Genomic DNA, 21,013 nt, shown 5'->3' with positions numbered 1-21,013 from the left:
TATGTCTTCATAAACGGCTGTCAGGTTGTTCTTTCAACTCCAGACTGGGAGTCAAACCAAGAATAGCAACTGAGATACGAGTGAACTGGAATCCAGCTTTCTACACATTAAAATACACTTTTAAAAAATGGTTAGGTTTCATGCATACTGGCCAGCGACAGAAGCTTAGAAAACAATTTTGCCTGAATTCTGTTTATATTGAGTGCAATAATTTTAAGATCCAGTAGGACAGGCAGCTGTGGATGGGAAGTTTTATACCAAAAGTCCATTGCTGTAGCCTATGGTGAACTCTGAGTCTCTGGCATAAGGAAATTAATATTTTGCTCTTTGTGAATAGATTTTGAATGAAATTCAAAAGTTATTGTGAGATCTCTGAGCCTAAGCTTATAAAAACCAATTCTGATTCTGTAACTCTTTTAAATGGGGTAAAAATTCTATTTGTCTAGGATGTAGATTCCAGTTAGGATCATCAATATAACAGCAAAGCCTGCCAGTAAAGAATTTCTACACCATACAAAGTGCTTTGTCTCTGCACTTGCAAGAGTAAATAAAATCCCAATGATTGTGACGTTTATAAAGGTATTCTGAGACCATCTGAAAAGATTATAAAATTGATCATTCTTATTAGTGTATTTAAAAAAAAATAGACTTGTAATGCTTTTCTGAGTCTAATATGAAAATATTAAAACATTATTGATTTGGCAGATACCCACATTCACAAAGTTACTATATACTCTACATCAGGATGGAGTATCAATAAATTAAAAAGTAGAAGTCAAGCAATTTTAAAGTTAGAAGCCGGATTCTATTTTTTTCCCTGGATTAGTAGCCAGAGGATATATATTTCCTCAAAAGTAATATTTAGCTGGGTATTTTTGATACATCCAACTAGCATACACAATTACAACCGCTGATCCATGCTCTCTGCCTGAGGAGTAGCCTAGAAATTCCATTCCCATTTACATTTGTGATGAACTACAGTCCATTGCGCCAACATTTCCACTTCACAGGAGAGCCTGACATTTATTCTCAGCTACACATTTCCAAAGTATTAGTAAACCTGAAGCCGTATTTTGGCATTACAGGAGTTTCTGTAGTGGCAAGAAGTGGAAATTGCAGTCTTAAAACATAGCCAGATAGACATAGTGGCTGTGTAAACGAGTATCATGAAAAACATTCATTTAATGGAGAAGGCCTTTACATAAAAATACAGTAAGCAGAACCTTCCCCCCCCCCCCCCCCCCCCCTTAAAGAACAAGTCCTGTTTCCAGTCTCAGCTAATGGAACAGACTGTATGAAGAGAATGAATTAAAGAACACTATCTCCTGAATTCTCTTCCTCTGCTAAACAGTTGCACACAGTAAACAACTGATTCATCTTTTCTATGAAACAGTCCATGCTTTAGTTTACTACGGCAATTAAAAAGACTAAAGCCTTTATTAATGAGCCTGACTGCCATCTGCTAACAGTCCACCCTCTAGCAACACAGCACATAGCTGAGTTTGAGAACTGCTAGAAGCAATCTTGTGTACAGGGAAGTGTCTGGTTTGGACTTTACACATGCAGTATGTTTTGGTTAAAGCTATGTTGCCACTGCAGCCAGGGATGTGATCATAGCATGAGGAGATGTAGCTAAACCAGCTTTAATCTGATAGCCATGAAGCCGTGAGACCATGGGCTTTAGCCTGGGGCTTTACTAATACTGGGCTCTTACTCAGGTGGATGAAAGGCACACTTTCCTCCTTCATTCCTGTTAGTACCTGCAATCTAAATATAGTGAGCTCAGGTGTATCTATACATCTTGTGGTCCTCCTCATTTAGAAGGCTGCCTTAGAATGAGCTGGGGAACCTCTTCCCCTGTGCTGAAATACTAACGCTAGCTTCCAAATAACCTTGTGTAAGCATTACCAGATGATGAGATCATCAGTAACAGACAATAAAATGGTAATATGCTGAAATACTGTAATACTGAGCTTTGTCATGAGGAATATTTGAGCTAGTGTTAACAAATTCATTATTTTTCCTAGAATAAAGTTTATAAGGCATTTAATATAAATCATTTTGTATTTAAGAATGGTGAAACTATAGCATTGGCATAAACTGCACACAAGGCAAAAAAAAAGAGAGTGTTCTAAGTGAGTTTAATACCCAATAGATAGAAACATTCCTTGATAAACAGCAGTTCTGAAAGAATTAAAAAAAACGAGTGATAAATGTTGATTTGAGGACTATTGTTATGTAATAGATTAAAAAGCACTGAAACATAACTGAATCCAGTCTTATAAAGGTGTAAAGGTGCTTGCATCCAGTCCTGCATTTTAACTGATTATACACTATTTATTTTATCAAGTTTTTCCTTGTAGATCTAGAATTATTCTAATCTCTCTAAGCCTCTGCCTCTGAGATTCTTTTGTTTTTGGTGACTGCTAAAGTTGTTTTGTAAAGAGGGTGTGAAGGAAAATAAAGATAATAAAGATAGTAGATCATAAAAATATGATCATGCATTGCAGGATTGCATTTAAAAAAAACGTTAAGACATTTAAATAGGAGAAAACAGGGCAGATTATAAATCAAGTCATGAGAAGGGTAGAAGAAAAAACTGAAAAAGAAAAATAGGCATAAGGAGAAGAGAGTAAAATAGAGATATTCTTTGTTTTAAGGGAATAAATCAAAGGAAAAAATAAATTGAAATTAAGAAAGAGCAATGGTTAAATTTTTAGCAAGATTCTGTCCTTTGACAGAAGCCTTTTCTGCCCTCTGCAACTTGCTTAACAAATGTAAAAAATGACATTAGATCTGTAATATATCCAGCAGACTATTTTAAGCCATTTTCAGACCCCTTGTATTCCTAATGCTATTCCAGACTAGTGTGATCACACCATATAGAGTTACTCCCTTTGTCTTTCTCTGCAATTTGATTTTTAAATGGCCAATACCAGATTGTCAGAGTATCTTGCAGACATTAATGGCTTTGTCCTCACAATCAGGTCAGCAGCATGAGAGAGGCAGCCACAAGTGCATGTGTGATCACACAAGAAAGCTTAGAACTAATTCCAGGTGCGAGTCTCAGTGCAATGCTGTGTCCGTACAGCCAGCCTATGTCTGAAGGCCGCCTATGTTGCAGTCAAAGGCTTTAGTGCTGCTGGCCATAAACAATCGCTGTCGTGCAATTGTGGCAGCACAGTTGCAGGACCATGGTGTCCTGCTCAGGCTGCAGAACTCCCAGCTGTGCTCTGAGCTCCATGCTCAGCTTGCTGCTGTTTTGACTAAATTGTCTAAGGTTTCATCTGTGGTGAGACTTACGCAAGAGGACCTAAGCAACGTAGCCTAAAAGCAGCAACACATGAAAATGTCTTTCATGTCCCATGACTGTTTTGTGTTGTTGGAAATGGTTACTCTGCATCTTGCATCTTTTTCCCAATGAGAAGATTGAAAACTTTCCAAAACAGTTTTAAAACACTGTCCAAAGTGAAAAACAACCTGCATGATAATGTCTAGTTATTATTTTCAAATATATTAACAACTGATTTTATTGATTACATTTTGAAATGCAGTTAATAAGCACTGTTAATTTTCACTAAGTTAATTTTTAACAAGCTGTGGATAATTATGAAATATAGTAATTTTCTCAACAAAAGGAAGATGAAACTATTTACCTCAGCAAACTGTTCTCCAAGTTAAGCAGTTTGGGTGAAAACATCATTGTTCATTTCAGTTTTTAACACACTTTACTCATTGTTCAGTGGAGTCTGTACAGTTACATCTTACTTTGGACTTTTTCTATCTGAGAATTATGTCTTTTCAGCTACAATTTGTGTTAGAGTTGATGGGGGATTGTTTCGTTTTCTTTTCTCAGCGACATGAACTTGCTGTGCTGTGCATCAGAGTTTCATGTCTGAATGTCACATCTGGATAGTGATCTCCTGCACTTTGATGTTCAAGACTTTTTCACATATATGAGAAAAGGGCAGCTAAATCTTTAGATTGAATCACTGTTGTTTCAGAAAGAAATCCACTTGGGACAAATTGGTTAAAAGAAAGTAAAAAGACATTTTGGAGGCATGAAGGCTGAATGTATGCTTTTGCATTTTAAATGTTACTCAGGTAGAGGAGGTGTGATATTTTGTGTAATTTCAATTTCTTTCTAAATATTTTTGAAAGACTGTAAAACCCAAGCTCGATTTATCTGTTTAACTGAGATTCCAGTAAAACTAGTTCTGCTGTATGAAACGTACTGCCATATTTCAGTCTATAGTTTCATTTTCAGCAATTCAGATTTCCACTTCATTGGGATTAAATGATGCCAGCATGATGAAAGGCAAGTTCATGGGTTCATGTACTTCTACATAGTTCCTTAATTTATTTTACAAATGTGGCTATTGTAAAATCTTTTAATCTGTGTATTTTTTTTTTAATGAGATTAAATTACTGCAGCATCATACAGAAATGTTTGCCTGTGATCTGGGCCATCTTTCTGCCAAACAGCAGGTTTATTTTTGTGGAAGTTTTCCAGCTCTGGAATGCGGAGTGCCTCATGCCTGTTAAGGATTTCAAAGGCAGATAATGATCTAAGGCAACATTTCATGCATCTGTATCTTCAGAAACCCGTGTAAACCCATCACTGCTCTTGCAGCAGTACTGCTTAATCTAAGTTCAAGTTCCCAGGCTATCGCACCATTCGCTGCTTAAATCTGTCCTTGCAGCAGGACATTCATTTGTTTTCAGAATATTTGAATAGCTGTGTAGTAATCAAATGGAAAACTTATGGAGTGAAAAGAAAAAAAGGAAAAAAATACAGGTTATTTTTCAGCCTGTTTGGTTCCTTGATTATTTCACCCTGTGTCTGCACAGGCAACTTGACAGCATATTGCAGGGAGTAATGAGAGGAAAGAATGAGTGATGGGGTTCAGGAATTACTGATCCTTTTGCTCAAAAATCTATGTTGAACCATAGCCTACGTACCATTTAAATATATGGGACCCAAATACATGCCTCAAGTTTTCTGAAACAAGGCTTAAAGTAGTTAAATCATGAGCAATTAAAAGGAAGAAAGATTAATTTTTAAACCAATTGAGTTGAAATTTGGGAGTGTCTCTCAATTGCGCAGTTTAAAATGAAGCAGAATGGGTCTGTGTATCAGTGTGCGAGGCAGACCTGGAGGAACCATGAAGAACATGAGGAAGTCAAGTGGCCTTCTTTGACTGGCGTCCCAGCTATGAAAGAAAAATGTCCCCACTTGTTTCTAGCACTTCTACAGGAAGTGTAGAAGACACAAAGTCTGTAGAATTTCAGAAGAAAAAGGCTCCTGAGGGTTATGAGGATTATAAGGTTTAAGTACAGATATTGCGTATGTTTATTTCAGTTGATTCATTATCTAGTATGCATTACAGAGTTTAGATAGTAGGCCTGACTCTTTTAAATAGGGATTTAACTCGTAGCTTTTTCATACCATTAATGATTCCAAAGGAAATGGTATCAATCTATTTTTAGGAGAACTTTTTCAGACATAATCACAAAAACTTGCTTTAAAATGAGATCCGTGTCCCTTTGCAGGATCACTCTTCACCCCCCTTTTTAAAATTGAGAAATTTATTCCAGAACATTGCAGTAGCAGTCAACATCTTGAAATATTCCTCTGGAAGGCAGCATCTAATGTCATCTTGGGAGAAAGATGGATATTTTATGATGTATTTTTAATTTTTTGACTGGCTGGAGTTGTTATTTTTAGTCAAAGAACTATAATTATGTGAAAACTTGTATTAATTTTTCATTTTATTCTTTAGAATACTGAGCTTTTTTGTTTTGCAAAAGGAAATGTGGCTTTAGTAGATGTTTTATAATCCAGCTCTATAGGACTGAGCCATGCTTGGAATGAATGCTTATAGTACTGGCCTGTCACAGAAACATTAAAATATACAGTTTCGAAAAATCAATGTCTATCAGTAAACCTACATTTACTATGAAGTAGAAATATGTATTTATTTTAACAACCAATCTTCAAAGAGATTCTCGGAAAATCTGCTATATTTATAGTCTGTATTATACAGACAAGACTAATGCCATCTTTGAAGAAAAGAGATTTCAATGTAGAAAGTACTTCAACACACCATGTCTTGCCACAACACATATTTGTTGAGGCAACATTTACTCCTTTGAGCATCAACTCTGTGTGTTCCAGTGGGTATGTTTAGACAATAGCATTTGTGGAACAGAATTGTGCCTCTCTTCTTTGGCATGTGTACTGAAGCTACATGTGTAGCTTCTTCTTAGTGTCTTCTCCCACTATGGCTTATCATCACATGGTATATGTCAACTGCTTGCTCTTTGTTTGAAAATAGTGTCTTGAACTGCAGAGACATAGATTGCTTTAGGACTAATCCTTCTCTGCCCACCTCCCTTCTCTGATAGATTTTCAGAGTTGAAGATTGAATGGGGAGTGACAAGGTTCAAACAGCTTTTTGTCTGACATGCCGAAAAAGTTTTGAGATTCCCCAAAAAAAAAAAAAAAAGAAAAAGAAACAGACTGGAGAAGAAAAGTATTTCTGCAGCTGAAACGCTGAAATAGATCATACAGATCCCTTTTTGCTAGGAAACAAAGTACAGAATACAAAAAGCAGTTGAGGATGGGGGTGCAGTTCATTTGCAATTGCTACTCCTTGTATTTGCCAAACTCCAGTTAAAAAGACACAAACCTTCCCAAAATTCTGATTTTGCTTTTCCCCTTTAAGAAGTGGGATTCAAAACCAGTAATATTAATAACAACAACCATAATAGCAATAATAGTATTAAAGACTCTTCCCCAAACAAATGTGGTTTCTTTCCCAGTAGCTGCCTCCTGTTGTCTGTCAGACCTTCTGGATCCCATTGATAACATTTAGTTAGCTCAGGTAGCCAGACTATATCAAACTATTTGCCTATTTTCTCCTTCAGTGCTTTGGCACTGACTTCTTCCTGGACTTTTTCTTCTAGTCATCTTTGCTCTCTTTCAATTAAAGACTCATTAGTCAATGGTTCCTACAGTATGTCCACTAAGTAAGACAGTAGCATACGGCTTACTTAATACAAGGGGAATTTTTAAATGCTTGCTAATCCAGTAGTCACTTCTGTAATATATTCCTGAGTTATTTGCTGTTTCTTTAGCATAGCAATAAGTTATCTAGTGGCAAAATTCTGTCACTCAGATCTAATCCTACCTTGTTCATTAATATTAAAGAAACAATCCTTTTATTTTTATTATATTATCCTATGATTTAAGAGACACTACCTTAATTTATTGTCTGTCATCTTCATTTTTTATCTGGCTTAGAATTAGTTCAACTTCATATCTAATTTACACTTTCAAAGATGAATATCAGCTGCAGAAATTAACTTAAAATACTCCATGGGGAAAGAATAATGAATTAGATTGGCAATTTGCTACTATGTAAATATTTCTGAATAATTTTTAATAGTTAGTATCAACTAAAACTTTATGCATGTGGCCACAGCTGCTTCATTAATTCAGACTATCATCATCACGGGAATAAAATCAAGACATTCCTGGTACCAAAAAGTCTTCTCCTACACAAGATGGAGCTTAATCTTCTTAAGGAGCTGATTAAGGACTATGATAAAAAACCAAAAAGTTTCCAATTCTATTAACAGAAAGCAAGAGTCATAGAGCTGTGCAAACCTGCCTGAGCACTATGGTTTGGATTTGATTAGGATATGTTAAAGAATTCATACCCCAGTGCTTTTAACATTTGAAGTGAAAGCTCTCCAGTAAGAGCTACTGGCTCTTTCAGTGCCTCCTATCATTTCTGTCAAAGTCCCAGAAGTAAGTATGGTAAATCCCTTGTTGCAACTCCCCCTGGCAGGTTTCTGCTAGGGAATATGTCACAATATTTGGGACTATGTTAGGCTGTCCACTGCTGGTGTCTCTTTTATGAATAATGACACCGAAGTAATGCCTATCGGATGACTTTCAAGGTCTTGCCTAAGCACTTGGGGGGTTAGAGCCTCTGCAGTGCACTCATTGCCTGAAACACCTGCCTGCCTCCCCTGACTGTAAAGAAAGCCTGTGGCTGTTCATAGGAATTTGATATACTGAGCCAGCCACTTGGAAGCATGAAACACAGGGACATATCTCAATACATGACCAAGGTGTGCCCACCAGTTATTTCCATGCTGACCAGGTACTTCTATACTTCCCAGTTTCCACCACCGAAGGTCTTCTGAGGCAAGTCACCTAACATAAGTGAAAAAGGTCTTTTTGCATGAAGACGTTAGAACTCCTGGCCTGAGAGCAGAAGCCTGAGTTTTAGGCATTTCCGATTCTTGAATTTTTTGATTGCAGTTCCTGAGAAAGTGCCGTAGGCACAAGTTGATTTTCCTACTGCCAGACCTGGAATTACGCCTTCCAGCTGAAGATGAGTCACTTTGCAGAATGTAATGCAAAATACATGAGCAAATGAAAAGAGAAAATGAGCAAAAGGGAGGCTGTCCTTGTTGTCTAGTGATGAGGTCACTCGTGGAGAAGATGTTGTACAGGGGCAGATCCTAAACTGTGAACACTACTCCTAGGGTAATTTAATTGTTTTAACTGAGCACGAAAAAAAGACTATGTGGAGGGACCTGCAACACTTCCTAGTCCACAAGAGACAAGCTGTTATTCTTGCTTGTCTCCAAGGTTGTCTGACCCTGGCAGCTGGCTGCTCTGGTTCACTGCTTTGTTCAGGTTCCATACTCAGGAGCCTGCATATAATAAAAGCAGAACTTAGGCACTTTAATGGGTGATCTCAATGTAGCTCTTAATTTTTAAATGGATACTGAGGAAAGTGAATAGGCTTTAATGGACTGGTTTCTTGGTAACCTGTTAATGGAAAAGAGACCTACTTTCAAATCTATCTTTTAAACTGGACAGAAAATAATGTATCACTGATCAGAGATGTTAGAAGGTGGATGAAGTGTGAAACCAAGGTGCGCACAGACTGCATCTAATGGTCATATCAGAAGCCACATCTGCACACTTTTATTTTCTAAATTCATCAGCCAACAGGCTGCGTTCGTAACAGGAATAAGAAAAATGACATAGACAAGAGTCCTATTTATCTTTCTGATTCTTCTCACCTCAGTCATACAAACCAAACCACCTTTCACTCTTCTCAGTTCTGCTGTTGTTCTCAAATACAACTTTTTCTCAACTACTAGTTCTCAACTACTAGTGACCGTAAGTGACACATCTGGACTGAAAGGAGAAGAGGAAGCACATGAAGCTTGTCATCCTGTCTATCTTTCCAGTAAAATCGACAGTTTGGATGAAATGGTGATACAGGAACTTTTACTGATGCAGCAAAATATGAGACCAATTTAAAGGTAAGAAGCAAAGTTCTATATTGGGTTGCATATCAGATTATCGATGTGGAGATTGTTAATGCCTCTCATGTTTTCTTTTTAAACTGATCACTATTCTAACTCCAAGTGTGTGACTCTATTTAAAAATCAAGGCTGTACTACACTGCAGTATTAAGCAAAAGTAACCTGAAGCGCTGGATGAAGCTTAAAAGCACAGGTCAGCCCTGTGCTGCCTTCTCTAGTCTCTATACACTTTGATAACCTAACCACAAGTTTCCACCAAAACAGACTGTTAAGAAATTAAGTATCATACACAAGGGCCAAGTGTTGTAGTCTACACACTGCAAAACAACTACAGTTATTTTCTAATAGTTCATTCGGATGGTTAGTTTCAATTACATGGTCATCTTGCCAGCAATGTTTTAAACTATGATTGTACTTCTCTGTTTAAGTAATTTCTCATTTTATGAAAGCTTACACATTTGACTATCAGGTATCAGTGTTGAAGTACAAAACAAAAGATGCACGTAATACTGAGGAAAACGTATCTTTTCATAATACGTGTTAATTAGCTTTTTCAAATGACATAATTTAAACCACCATTTTGCAATTAGTATAGTCAGGGCATGTGATTGTTTAAATGGCCTAGGCGATCCTGAAAAATCTTAGGTTTCTCATACTTTCACTGTATAGAAAGCCTGGTTTTGCACATTTTTCTACGGTACTGTGCAGAATCAAATGTAGAGAGTATTCTATTTTACACCCTGGTTTTATTCACTTCCTTGAATGTGAGATGATACATTAAACAGCTTATCTTATATAAAACCATGCCAATCCTCTTCGTGTTGTTCCGCCTCAAGAAAGTTAATCACTGTTTAACAAACCCACCGAACTTAAAGGAGCACTAGATAAAAATTTCATTTGGAATCTCTCATTCCATTAGAAAAGTTTTGCAACATTAATCAAACGTCTACAGATCAAGATGGAGAAAGTATCAGTAAGCCTTCACAGATGTATCTGTCAGTAACAGCCTCTTCCCTAAACCAAGGAAGGGGGCTGAACTAGGGGCACAAATACTATTCCCTTTAGAAGGGAAATACAATGTAATAGTTATCTTCTCAAAGGACCTATTTTAACCACGTATTTTTTCATTATAGCATATGACAGTGCTGCACAAACTGTGACAAAAAGCTAGTTTTTAATAGAATATAAGCCAATATGGGCTCTGTTTATGAATATTGAAAGCCCATAAACTCTGTATGTGCAAGGAAAGAAGCTGGTAGTTCACCCCCAAAGGTGACAAAATGACAAAAGACTGGGTGGGGAGCAGACTCCTGGCTTGCTGATTCCCTACCTGTTCACTGCATATTTTTTTTACTATGGACGGGAGACATATGAATGAATTTCAGTCTGAATGTAATTTGTGCCCTGTATCTCACAAAGCAATATGATTTTGTTTTTATTGTGGATAAGGCTGTAAATGAGATAACTCTCCTTTTAGCTATCATGACCTAGATAAGGCCTTTAATGATTAACTGAAAAGAGTAGCTGATGTAAATATCACTGTTTTCCAAGTCTGTTTTATTTATGCAAAAATATTATTGATCATTTAAAAAACAATATATGGGCCTCTTTAAAGTACTTTGTACAGTAGTGATGGGCATTTGGCTCAACCTCACTGAAGCTGATGATTATCAATGCTTTATTCAGAATGTTTGTTGGAAAATTGTGAGATTGTATTGCAGACAGAATAACTGAAACTAGCTAAAACAAAGGACATCTGCATTGCTAATTGGTTACTGAAATACATGGACCAGCTGGAGGGATTTCACTGGAAGCTAAATCTGTGTTTGCTCTAGCTTGCACAATATGAATCTGTTTCTTTTTATCTGCTATCTGAATTCATAGAATCATAGAGTGCTTTTGGTTGGAAGGGACCTTAAAGGTCATCTAATTCCAGCCCCCACTGCCATGGTTGCTCAAAGCCCCGTCCAACCTGGCCTTGACCATTTCCAAGGAAGGGGCATCCACAACTTCTCTGGGCCGCCTGTTCCACTGTCTCACCACCCTCAAAGTGAAGAGTGTCTTCCTAATATCTCATCTAAATCTACACTATTTCTGTTTGAAACCATCACTCCTCATCCTATCACTACTCTCCCTGATAAACAGTCCCTCCCCACCTTTCCTGCAGGCCCCTTTGAAGTACTAGAAGGCCACTAGAAGGTCTCCCTGGAGCCTTCTCTTCTCCAGGCTGAACAAACCCCAACTCTCTCAGCCTGTCCTCGTAGGGGAGGTGCTCCACCCCCATGATCATCTCTGTGGCCCTCCTCTGGACCTGCTCAAGCAGGTCCATGTCTTTCTTGTGCTGGGGGCCCCAGAGCTGGACCCAGTACTGCAGGTGGGGTCTCACCAGAGCAGAGTAGAGGGGCAGAATCACCTCCCTTGGCCTGCTGGTCACACTTCTGTTGATGCAGCCCAGGATCTGATTGCCTTTCTGGGCTGTGAGTGCATGTTGCTGGCTCATACTCAGTTTTTCATCCACCAGCACCCCCAAGTCCTTCTCCACAGGTCTACTCTCAATCCACTAATTGCCTAGCCTGTATCCATGTTTGGGAATGCCTTGACCCAGGTGCAGGACCTTACACTTGGCCTTGTTGAACTTCATAAGGTTTGCAGAGGCCCACCTCTCCAGCCTGTCAGGGTCCCTCTGGATGTATTCACCACACCACACAGCTTGATATCATCGGCAAACTTGCTGAGGGTGCACTCAATCCCCCTGCCCATGTCCCCAGCAAAGATGTTAAATAATACTGGTCTGAATATGGACCCTTGGGGGACACCAGTCATCACTGATCTCCATTCGGACATCGAGCTGTTGACCACAACTCTCTGAGTGTGACCATCCAGCCAATTCCTTATCCACCAAGTGGTCCATCCATCAAATACATGTCTCTCCAGTATAGAGACAAGGATGTCATATGGAACACTTATCAGATGCTTTGCACAAGTCCAGGTAGATGATGTCAGTAGCTCTTCCCTTATCCACCAGTGCTCTAACCCCAACATAGCAGGCCACCAATTTTGTCAGGCAGGATTTATCCTTAGTGAAGCCATGTTGGCTGTTAACAATCACCTCTCTGTTCTTCATATGCCTTAGTGTAGTTTCCAGGAGGATCTGCTCCATGATCTGTCCAGTCACAGAGGTGAGACTGACTGGCCTGTAGTTCTCTGGTCTTCCTTTTTTCCCTGTTTAAAAATGGGGGTTATGTTTCTCCTTTCCCAATCACTGGGAACTTCACCAGTCTGCCACAACTTTTCAAATAGGATGGAAAGTGGCTTGGCAACTTCATCTTCCAGTTCCCTCAGGACTCTTGGATGCATCTCATCAGGTCCCATGGACTTGTGCACATTCAGGTTCCTTAGATGGTCTCAAACCTGTTCTTCTCCTACGCTGGGCAGTACTTCATTCTCCCAGCCCCTGCCTTTGGATTCTGTGAATTGTGCAGTGTGGCTAGAGCACTTGCCAGTGAAGACTAAGGCAAAAAAAGTTGGGGAGTACCTCAGCCTTCTCCATGTCAGTTGTAGCCAGGTCTCCCATTGTGCTTACCAGGGTGGGTACAGTTTCTTTCATCCTCCTTTGTTATCCTGTGTTCCTGAAGAAACCCTTCTTGTTATTTTCCACATCCCTAGCCAAGTTCTGCTCCAGTTGTGCCTTGGTTTTCCTGATCCCCTCCCTGCACTCTCGGGCCATATCCCGGGATGTATATCCTTGCCTCCACTGTCTATGCATTTTGCTTTTGTGTTTTAGTTTGTCTGAGAGGTCTTGACTCAGCCAAGCTGGCCTCCTGCCTCCCCTGCCTGACTTCTTGTACATTGGGATTGAGAGCTCTTGTGCCCTAAGAAAAATGTCCTTAAATATCTTGGGCAGTTTCCCAAGGGATCTTGGGCACCAGCACCCTAAACAGATGAAAGTTTGCATTTCTGAGCTTTAGGGTCCTGAATCTACTTTCTACCCTTCCTGTACCCCTCAAGGTTTAGAATTCCACCAGGCCATGATCACTGCAGCCCAGGCTAACTCTAGTCTTGGCCTCTCCAATAAAAACTTCTGCATTAATGAGCAATAGGTCCAGCAATGCCTCTCCTCTGGTCGGGTTCTCTGTCACCTGTACTAGGAAGTTGTCCTCAATGCACTCCAGAAGTTTCCTGGACTGCTTGTAGTTCCCTGTGCTGTTTTTCCAGCAGATGTTGTGGTGGTTGAACCCCTCTATCAGGATCAGGGTGTGTGAGCGTGATATTTCCTGCAGATGAAGAAAGAACTTTTCATCAACGCCTTCTTCTTGTTTGGGTGACCTGCAGTAGACACCAACAACAAAGTTTCCTTTGTTGGCTTGGACTCTAATTTTCACCCATAAGCTCTTGACCTGTGCTGTTCTTCAAAGACAACTCTGTGCAATCAATTTTTGACATGGAGTGCAAGTCCCCCACCTCTCCTTCCTTGCCTGTCTCTTCTGAATACTTTATAGTCATCAATCACAGCACTCCAATTGTACGATTAATCCCACCAAGTTTCTGTGATAGCAATCAGGTCATAGTTTTCCATCTGGGCAGCAGCTACCAGCTCCTCCCATTTGTTTCCCATGCTGCATGCATTGGTATAGAGGCACTTCAGCTGGGCTATCAGCCACATCCTCTTTTTAGAGGAGCTCATCCTGGCTCTTGAGGCAGTTCTCAGGGGGTTCCCCACTGCTTCCTAATACCTCAGCAGCTTCTGGTTTTTCTCGAGTGCTTTTAAAACACCATCCCCTTCCCCCACTACATCTAATTTAAAGCTCTGTTTGTAAGTACAGCCAGCTTATTGCCCAGGATGCTCTTGTTCATACTTGGTCAGCTGAGGCTGTCAGCTGTCAACAGGCCCGCTTTCTCAAAGGTATGCCCAAGATTGTAGAAACTGAGACCCTGAGCATGGCACCAGCTATGCAGAGAGCCATTCACCTGTTCAGTTTGCCTCCTTTCTCTCAAACACCCTTCTCTGACTGGGAGGGTAGAGCAGAACACCACCTGTGTTTCCAGTCCCTTTAACATTGTTCTGAGGGACACAAAGTCTGTTTTGATGTTTCTGAGTCTCCTCATTGCAGCATCATTCGATCCTACCTGGAATAGTACGAACAAATTATGGTCTGCAGGCTTTACCAGACTGGGCAGCCTCTCCATGACATCATGGGTGTGAGCTTCCAGCAGGCAGCAAACTCCTCTGAAGATATTGTCTGGGTGACAAATGGGCTCAGGTGGTGCCTCGTAGCAAGGAGTCTCCAATTACTAACACACTGTGTACTTTTCTGGTGGCACCAGTTCTAATGTGGGTGGGTGGCTGGACCAACTTTGCACGGTTGGCCTTTCCTGGTTCTTGCCTGGTATTCACTCCCTCTTCATTCTCCATTCCCAGGGCATCGTACCTGTTGGTAGGGACACTTCAGAGGGAAGGGAAAGAATCCTGCTCCTGCCTCAAGCAGAGGCAAGAGTCCAGTCTCCTTTGTCTCATGAGTCGGTTGAGTCTGTCACCTTAGGGCTGGAAGCAAGCTTACCTTCCCTTTGTAAAGTCTGAAGGCAGGGCTGTTCTTCAGCTTGTGACAGCACAATACCATACATCGATCTCTCACTCAAATACTGCACTGCCTGTTAAGCTGTTCTTGTAACATGGCCACTTGTTTGAAGAGTTCCTCCAGCTGAGCACACTTGCAACCATGACATCCACCTCTACCTTCAGACTCTAGGGGCACTTGCAGGTTCTGGAGTTCTGTACAACTTTGGGTCTGGCAGCTCTTTCAGTCCTTGGGTTGTCAGTCTGGGCATGGGAAGGTTTAATCAATTCCATGTGGGTTTCAGCCACAACTTTCAGTTGGTGCAGGTGGAAACCAATTTGTTTCAACAGCAGGCTACCTCTGCTGGCTCCCAGAAGAAAATAGCCCTTTTTCTGAAGACTGCCCTCCCTGTGCACCCTTCCGCACAAACTGCCATGCAAACTGCATTGCGCAACAAGAAAAAAATGTTAGTCCATTATACATCACCCCAGATATTCAAAAGTATAATTTCCTTTCCCAAACTGAAGCTTGACACATACATTCACAGTAGAGTTTATCACATAAATGTGAGTTGGGGTCTGGTCTAAAAAGACCATAGAATGGAGTACGTTCTAGGTTCAGATATATCTTAGATTTTACCCGCAATTGCAATATCGCCACCCATCAAAATAAACCTTTTCAAGAAGACACTCTACACCATGTAGACCAGTCATTTAGTTTTTAATCTTCCTTCCATCTCAACCATCTGTTTCTACTGTCCTTTCAGTATGCAAAGCCCTGAGATCAGTAACTTAACTCTAGAACTGGACAAGGATACAGACCACAAACAAAATTCAGTATTATATATCAACAGCTTAATGAAAAATGCACAGTCTTTTGAAACTCCATTCCATATGCAGGACTACTGATCTTCTAATTGCATTCGTATTTTATGTACTAATACCAAATTTAAGTTGATTAATCCAAATAGTGGATTACAGACCAGTGTTAATTGCTTTATGTTATGATAAAATATTTTTTTCTGACAAAAAAATACATTTTTTCCTATTCCTTAGGATTTTTTTCTGCAGTTTCAAATTGTCTACTGAGTTTCAAAACTTGATGGCACTGTAGATGCTTAAAGACTCTTAGAAGTACCAGCAGCAAGAGAAAGCAACAACTGAAGAGTTTCCTTTCAAACTGGTCTATGCCATACAGAGGTCTACATAACACCATCAATATTTTGTTTTATTTTTTTAGAAAGGAAATTACTTCTTTATAGAGAATGTGCAAGTTCTGAAAGGATGTTAAAGAGATGTAAGAGCAATAGGGTTGCACAGATGATAATTATATGAATAGCCATGCAAGAAACCATGATAAGTAAGTCAGCTCTGATTTCTAAATTGTTTTTTGTGACAAGTACTTCAATTTAACATAAAATAGAATATTAGGCCTGGGATGTGAATTTATAACAGGCCTTTTGGTTTTAAAGGCAGGAGTTGAGTTGGATAGAAATAACAAAATGATAAATACTTATTTATCTGATTGACAGTGACAAATAGCACTCACATGTATATGTGCTATGGGTGTCTTCCAAAGAACACATTTTCAGGACTCCATTAATATGAACAGCTTCATATAGGTATATAAACTTCCACATAGCTTTCACTCAGTTTGTCAGTTCCTCTCTCTTGTTTTACTGCTCTTCACATGGCTTAAAATCTACATCAAACTACATGATGTGCTATTTTTTTAGTCTGTCTGAGAAAAGGTTTGTAATGTATGTGGCTGTCTTCACATAGTTCACATAAAGAGGGAGTTTCAAAAGCATTCACAGAAGTTAAAAGGATGCATTTAACTGACTCTTAGTAAGAATTCTGGTCCTAAATGTAAGTATTGAACATATTCCCCTAGGAAGTAAACTGAAGTGGACCAGCATGTGTGTGCCAGTGACTTTTGTTCATATAAAGCACTTATAATTCTTGAATTCACCCGCTGGTGATGTATGCTCTTATCCTGCTGTGAATCTGCAGATACACATCTGCTAATTTCTCAAATAGATGGCTTTTACCACAGACTGAAAGATGTGAAAATGCTACAAATCACATTCACACTTGACAATGTAAGTTTCTGTGGTATTTACCCTGAAATTAAACTAATTGAGGTGAGTTAAATTCATTCAAAACATCCATTAGGTGTACGGGCATAAGCGAAAGTATAAAGAACAGAACGTTTACATATCAGTCAACATACTGCATGAAGAACAAACACCATTTTATCAAAAATATCTCCCTTTAAAACCAGGGTGTCAGGTTCTCCAATGCTTCAGGAAAGAAACCTTCACTCAGTAAACTTGAGTGAGGATTTCAGAACATTTTACCTCGTCTCTGCCAAAATTTGGCAGTGCAGTTTACCACAAGAATACTTCTCTGCAATAAGATAAATATATATTTAGCGGGCAAATTAAGTAGGAGTGGGAATTTCTCATAAATGTAATCCTGCTGTCTAAACCTAGAGGAGTGATATGTATACTGCAATTACATCTTGAATAGGGCATGTTTTGTACATCTGCTTAAATCTGGGTATGAAAACTAAGGTCTTTAGCATTTTAAAATGTGTCACTGATACTGTATTATGAGTTTTCTTTTGTTAAAAACTTAAATATTCTTTATTTTTAAGCCTCTGTTTTCATATACATTAGGATCCCCTCAATCCTATATACCCACTCCGAAGCTAGTGGCAATTACCCCAGTATTGCATGAATTAACCTCTGTAAGGCATATGGTTTTTTCTTTTTGTTTTGTCCACATGTGTTCTCATATTCGCTTTATCACCTGCTGTGCTCTGGCAGAATCCCAGACACAGGAAAGAATAAAAGACCTTTTGGTTATTGAGGACATCTCCATGCAGTGGTACACTGTAGAGTCCAGTCAGGCTGCGGAAGAGTCAGCAGACTTTGCCTTCTGGACTTTTGAACAGTTTAAAGCATGTCAAGAACGTTACTTCTTATTGAACAAGAATTTACTCTATTTTAATTCGGTCCTGTTATCCAATAAAATCTTTCAGTTACAGAAGTGGTATGAGTGAGATACACTTACATGGAGAAACAGACACTCAATCTATTATTCCCAGTGCCCAAAGGTGTGACCTACTGGTTTTCATCCTGTAACCTTTGTTTTTTCTTGTTATGTCCAGCTGCTTCTATTTAGGAGTTTAGTATGAATATAAATGTTTAGCTTACCATAGTGCTATTTGCTTAAGTGTGTCATACTGAAAGACAGGAGGCTAATCTTTAATTAATTAATTAATATTTAATTATCAAATAATGATTAATTATACTTTCAATGTGATAAAATAAAATCTCTAGCAAAAAACTGGTAGATCTGATTTCACAACCATAAGCTTAAATAGGAAACCTGAAGCTAATAAAAACAAATAATGAACTATGTTGGACAAAGCCCATGAAAAACATTCAAGAATTCAATTTATTTAGCAGGATATTGACTTCTGCTGGATTTCAGATGCAGAGCCATGCATGTAAAGAGTGTAACTCAAGTCCAATAAGAAGCAATGAAAACAACGTGGTGTAGCAAATTAATTCAGTTAGATTTATAAACTCATAATCTTTGCAAATAGTTTATTTCTCTATTGCTGTAACAAAATCTGAAAGGGTTTTCCTGACACTAAGCCACAGGCTTCCTAGATTTTAATAAATGAAATGTAGCTTTTTATTGAAAAATTTCATATATTTTCCTCTTTCTGATGAAATAGGTTTGGGTCATTTTTGATGCAAAATTTGTAAAGTCCAAATAACTTCTAAGAAGTGCAATTTTGCAATTATGTTTTACTTTATGATTAAATTACCTGACTTCTTTGTTACATATACAAGTCTTCTTACAGGTACTTTGGCATTGCATTTGTAATATAAAAGGCCATTTATGTAATTGACATTTAAATCCACTTTAAAGATATTACTATGAATTAGGTATTATGTCTAGCTAATATATGTATATATATGAATCAGACCCTGTGTCTATGATTTCAGGTTAACTAATACTTGCCAGTTCATCAGTAGTTGTGATGGTATTCAGAGGCTCAGAAACTTGTCCTTTTGGACAAATTTATCTCCTTCTGCATGCAGAATCTTTGCACGTAAAAGCAGCTGCCAGACTGAGTTTGCAAATTGACTTTAGCGGACAGAGAAATTGGAAGAACTCCTATCTGCTTTAAATAAGAAACATATCCAGAAAGACCTTATATGGTTCCTTCCTAATTCAAATTATTCTGATTTAGAAATGCAGCTATTAGAACTGTAGTAATCAAAAGATATCTAAAGTTTGGTCACTTTTTTAGCAGGTAAAAATTAAAACTTGCAAGCTCAATCCTTGAGCCACATCTAGTTTCACTTTTTTGAAAATGAAAACATTATTTATAATTCACTGGTCAAGTTAAGAGAATTATTATCAAGTTGAAATGGAACACCGTTCATATCACTGCCTTGAAAATATGACTCATAGTGAGAGGAACACCTCTTCTGGTTGAAGCACTGAACACCACACATGAAAACACTGTACAGCAAACAGGGAGTTGTCCCAGGCTGGTCTCAGTCATGGGAGAGAGATGGCACTTTTAGGGAGCAATTCCTCTGCCTTTAAAGAAGACATCAAACATAAGTCAGTTTGCATGTCTGCTTATTCATACTGACTATAAAGGGACTCTGAAGAGCCTTGACAAAATAGATACCTACCTCCTAGATGTCTAAAGCAAGTACGAAAAGTGCCATCTAAGTCTGTTGTTACATTAAAAGCTCCCACCTCCTACCCCCTAATTTGTCTGCAAAAGGAACACTTAGCATGCTATAACATACTTGGCTAATACTGAAGATCAAGTATGCCATTGATATTTATTGGCTTCTTTCAACACAGTTTCCAGAAGGGATTCATGTGGATATATTGAATAGAACAGACCATATTTTGATCAACTTCTACCTACTTACATTGAAAAATCACTGCATATGTTAAGGCCACCATAGTTGCTGTTGCTTCTAAGAATTTGAACATTTGATTCCTGTGCAGCTCCACTTCTAAATTCCACAGTTTCTTACTTTTTTTGCTAATGCATTTTCTCCCACAGTTATGCCTCAGGGTGAATTCTTAAAATAGTAAATGGGAGAATTTTTCACTTGCTATTTCAGTCACTTGGCTTTACCAAGTCCCTTTATCTTTCTCTTGTCATTTGCCCCTTATCTTCTGCAGTAGTTCCCTTTTGTCACACTTTTGCTTTCTGTAATCATCCCTCTCCTCAGTTAGAGTCTTCCTAAAGACACTTCTTCCAGGAAGCTTAGCAACATAAACTCTCCATCTTAAGTGTCTTTTTTTCTGGTTTAGCATTGACATAGTTTAGTGACACTGTGCCTTCCAGTCACCTAGTTTGTCACACTGGTGATCAGTTCTTGCTGAGATTGCTAGCTGAGCCATCTGCATGATGTGGTGGGGCTCTACCCATCTGGTGTATTGTTCTGGATACTCCATGACATGAACTCTGAGAACAGCACAACCAGGAGTATTTCTCAGCAGGAAGCATCTGCACAAGCTACATTTCAAATATTCCATAGAAGAATTCAAAAAGCTGAGTAGCGTCTGAAAGGGTTTTCAACCATTCAGTGAAGAGCAGGAAAAGTATTTGTAATGTATCTTCCTTCTTGGCATCGTGCTGTAGTGCAACACGTTTTATTAGGATTTTTATATGCGTTAAGAAAGCCTCTATGCACTGTGCTTATGCCATGAAATATGTGCTATGGAAATATCAAAAACAGTCTATGACTAAGAACGGACAAATACGTTCAGGCAAAATAGTATCCATCCTCAATATCCATTCAACAGTCAAAATTAATTGGAGCCATTTTCATGCTTTATAGTGGCCCAATATCTTTCCTGTATCATTAAAGTCTTTTAGCCACTTACATCCAATGCACACAGGCCCTAGCTCACCCACTTCAATGCATAATTTGGGCACAGCAATTCCAGCAGCATCTCTGACAAATCAGATTAAACTAAATTAGATTAAATTGTCCTTACTCTTCTTTGTCTTCTCTTGCTTCCTTTAAATTTCTTGGCACAGAA

At 38.8% G+C, this 21,013-nt stretch overlaps 1 protein-coding gene across 7 annotated transcripts in view; it reads right to left on the bottom strand.

Annotated features, from left to right (window-relative positions):
- Positions 1–21,013, bottom strand: part of PDE4D (phosphodiesterase 4D) — a 442,846-nt gene that overhangs the window by 87,782 nt on the left and 334,051 nt on the right. The window contains exon 2 of one of the 7 annotated variants that reach the window (XM_086479632.1): positions 17,726–17,728. The exons of the other annotated variants lie outside the window; for them this stretch is intronic. Within the exon in view, the coding sequence (XP_086335758.1) occupies positions 17,726–17,728 (3 nt within the window). The remainder of the gene's footprint in view (positions 1–17,725; positions 17,729–21,013) is intronic. 7 annotated transcript variants of the gene reach the window in all.

The sequence above is a fragment of the Leptosomus discolor genome, chromosome Z (genome assembly GCF_034619465.1).
Source record: "Leptosomus discolor isolate bLepDis1 chromosome Z, bLepDis1.hap2, whole genome shotgun sequence".
Taxonomy (NCBI): Eukaryota; Metazoa; Chordata; class Aves; order Leptosomiformes; family Leptosomidae; genus Leptosomus; species Leptosomus discolor.
Note: the sequence above shows the minus strand (reverse complement) of the source record. Positions and strands in the feature narration are given on the sequence as shown.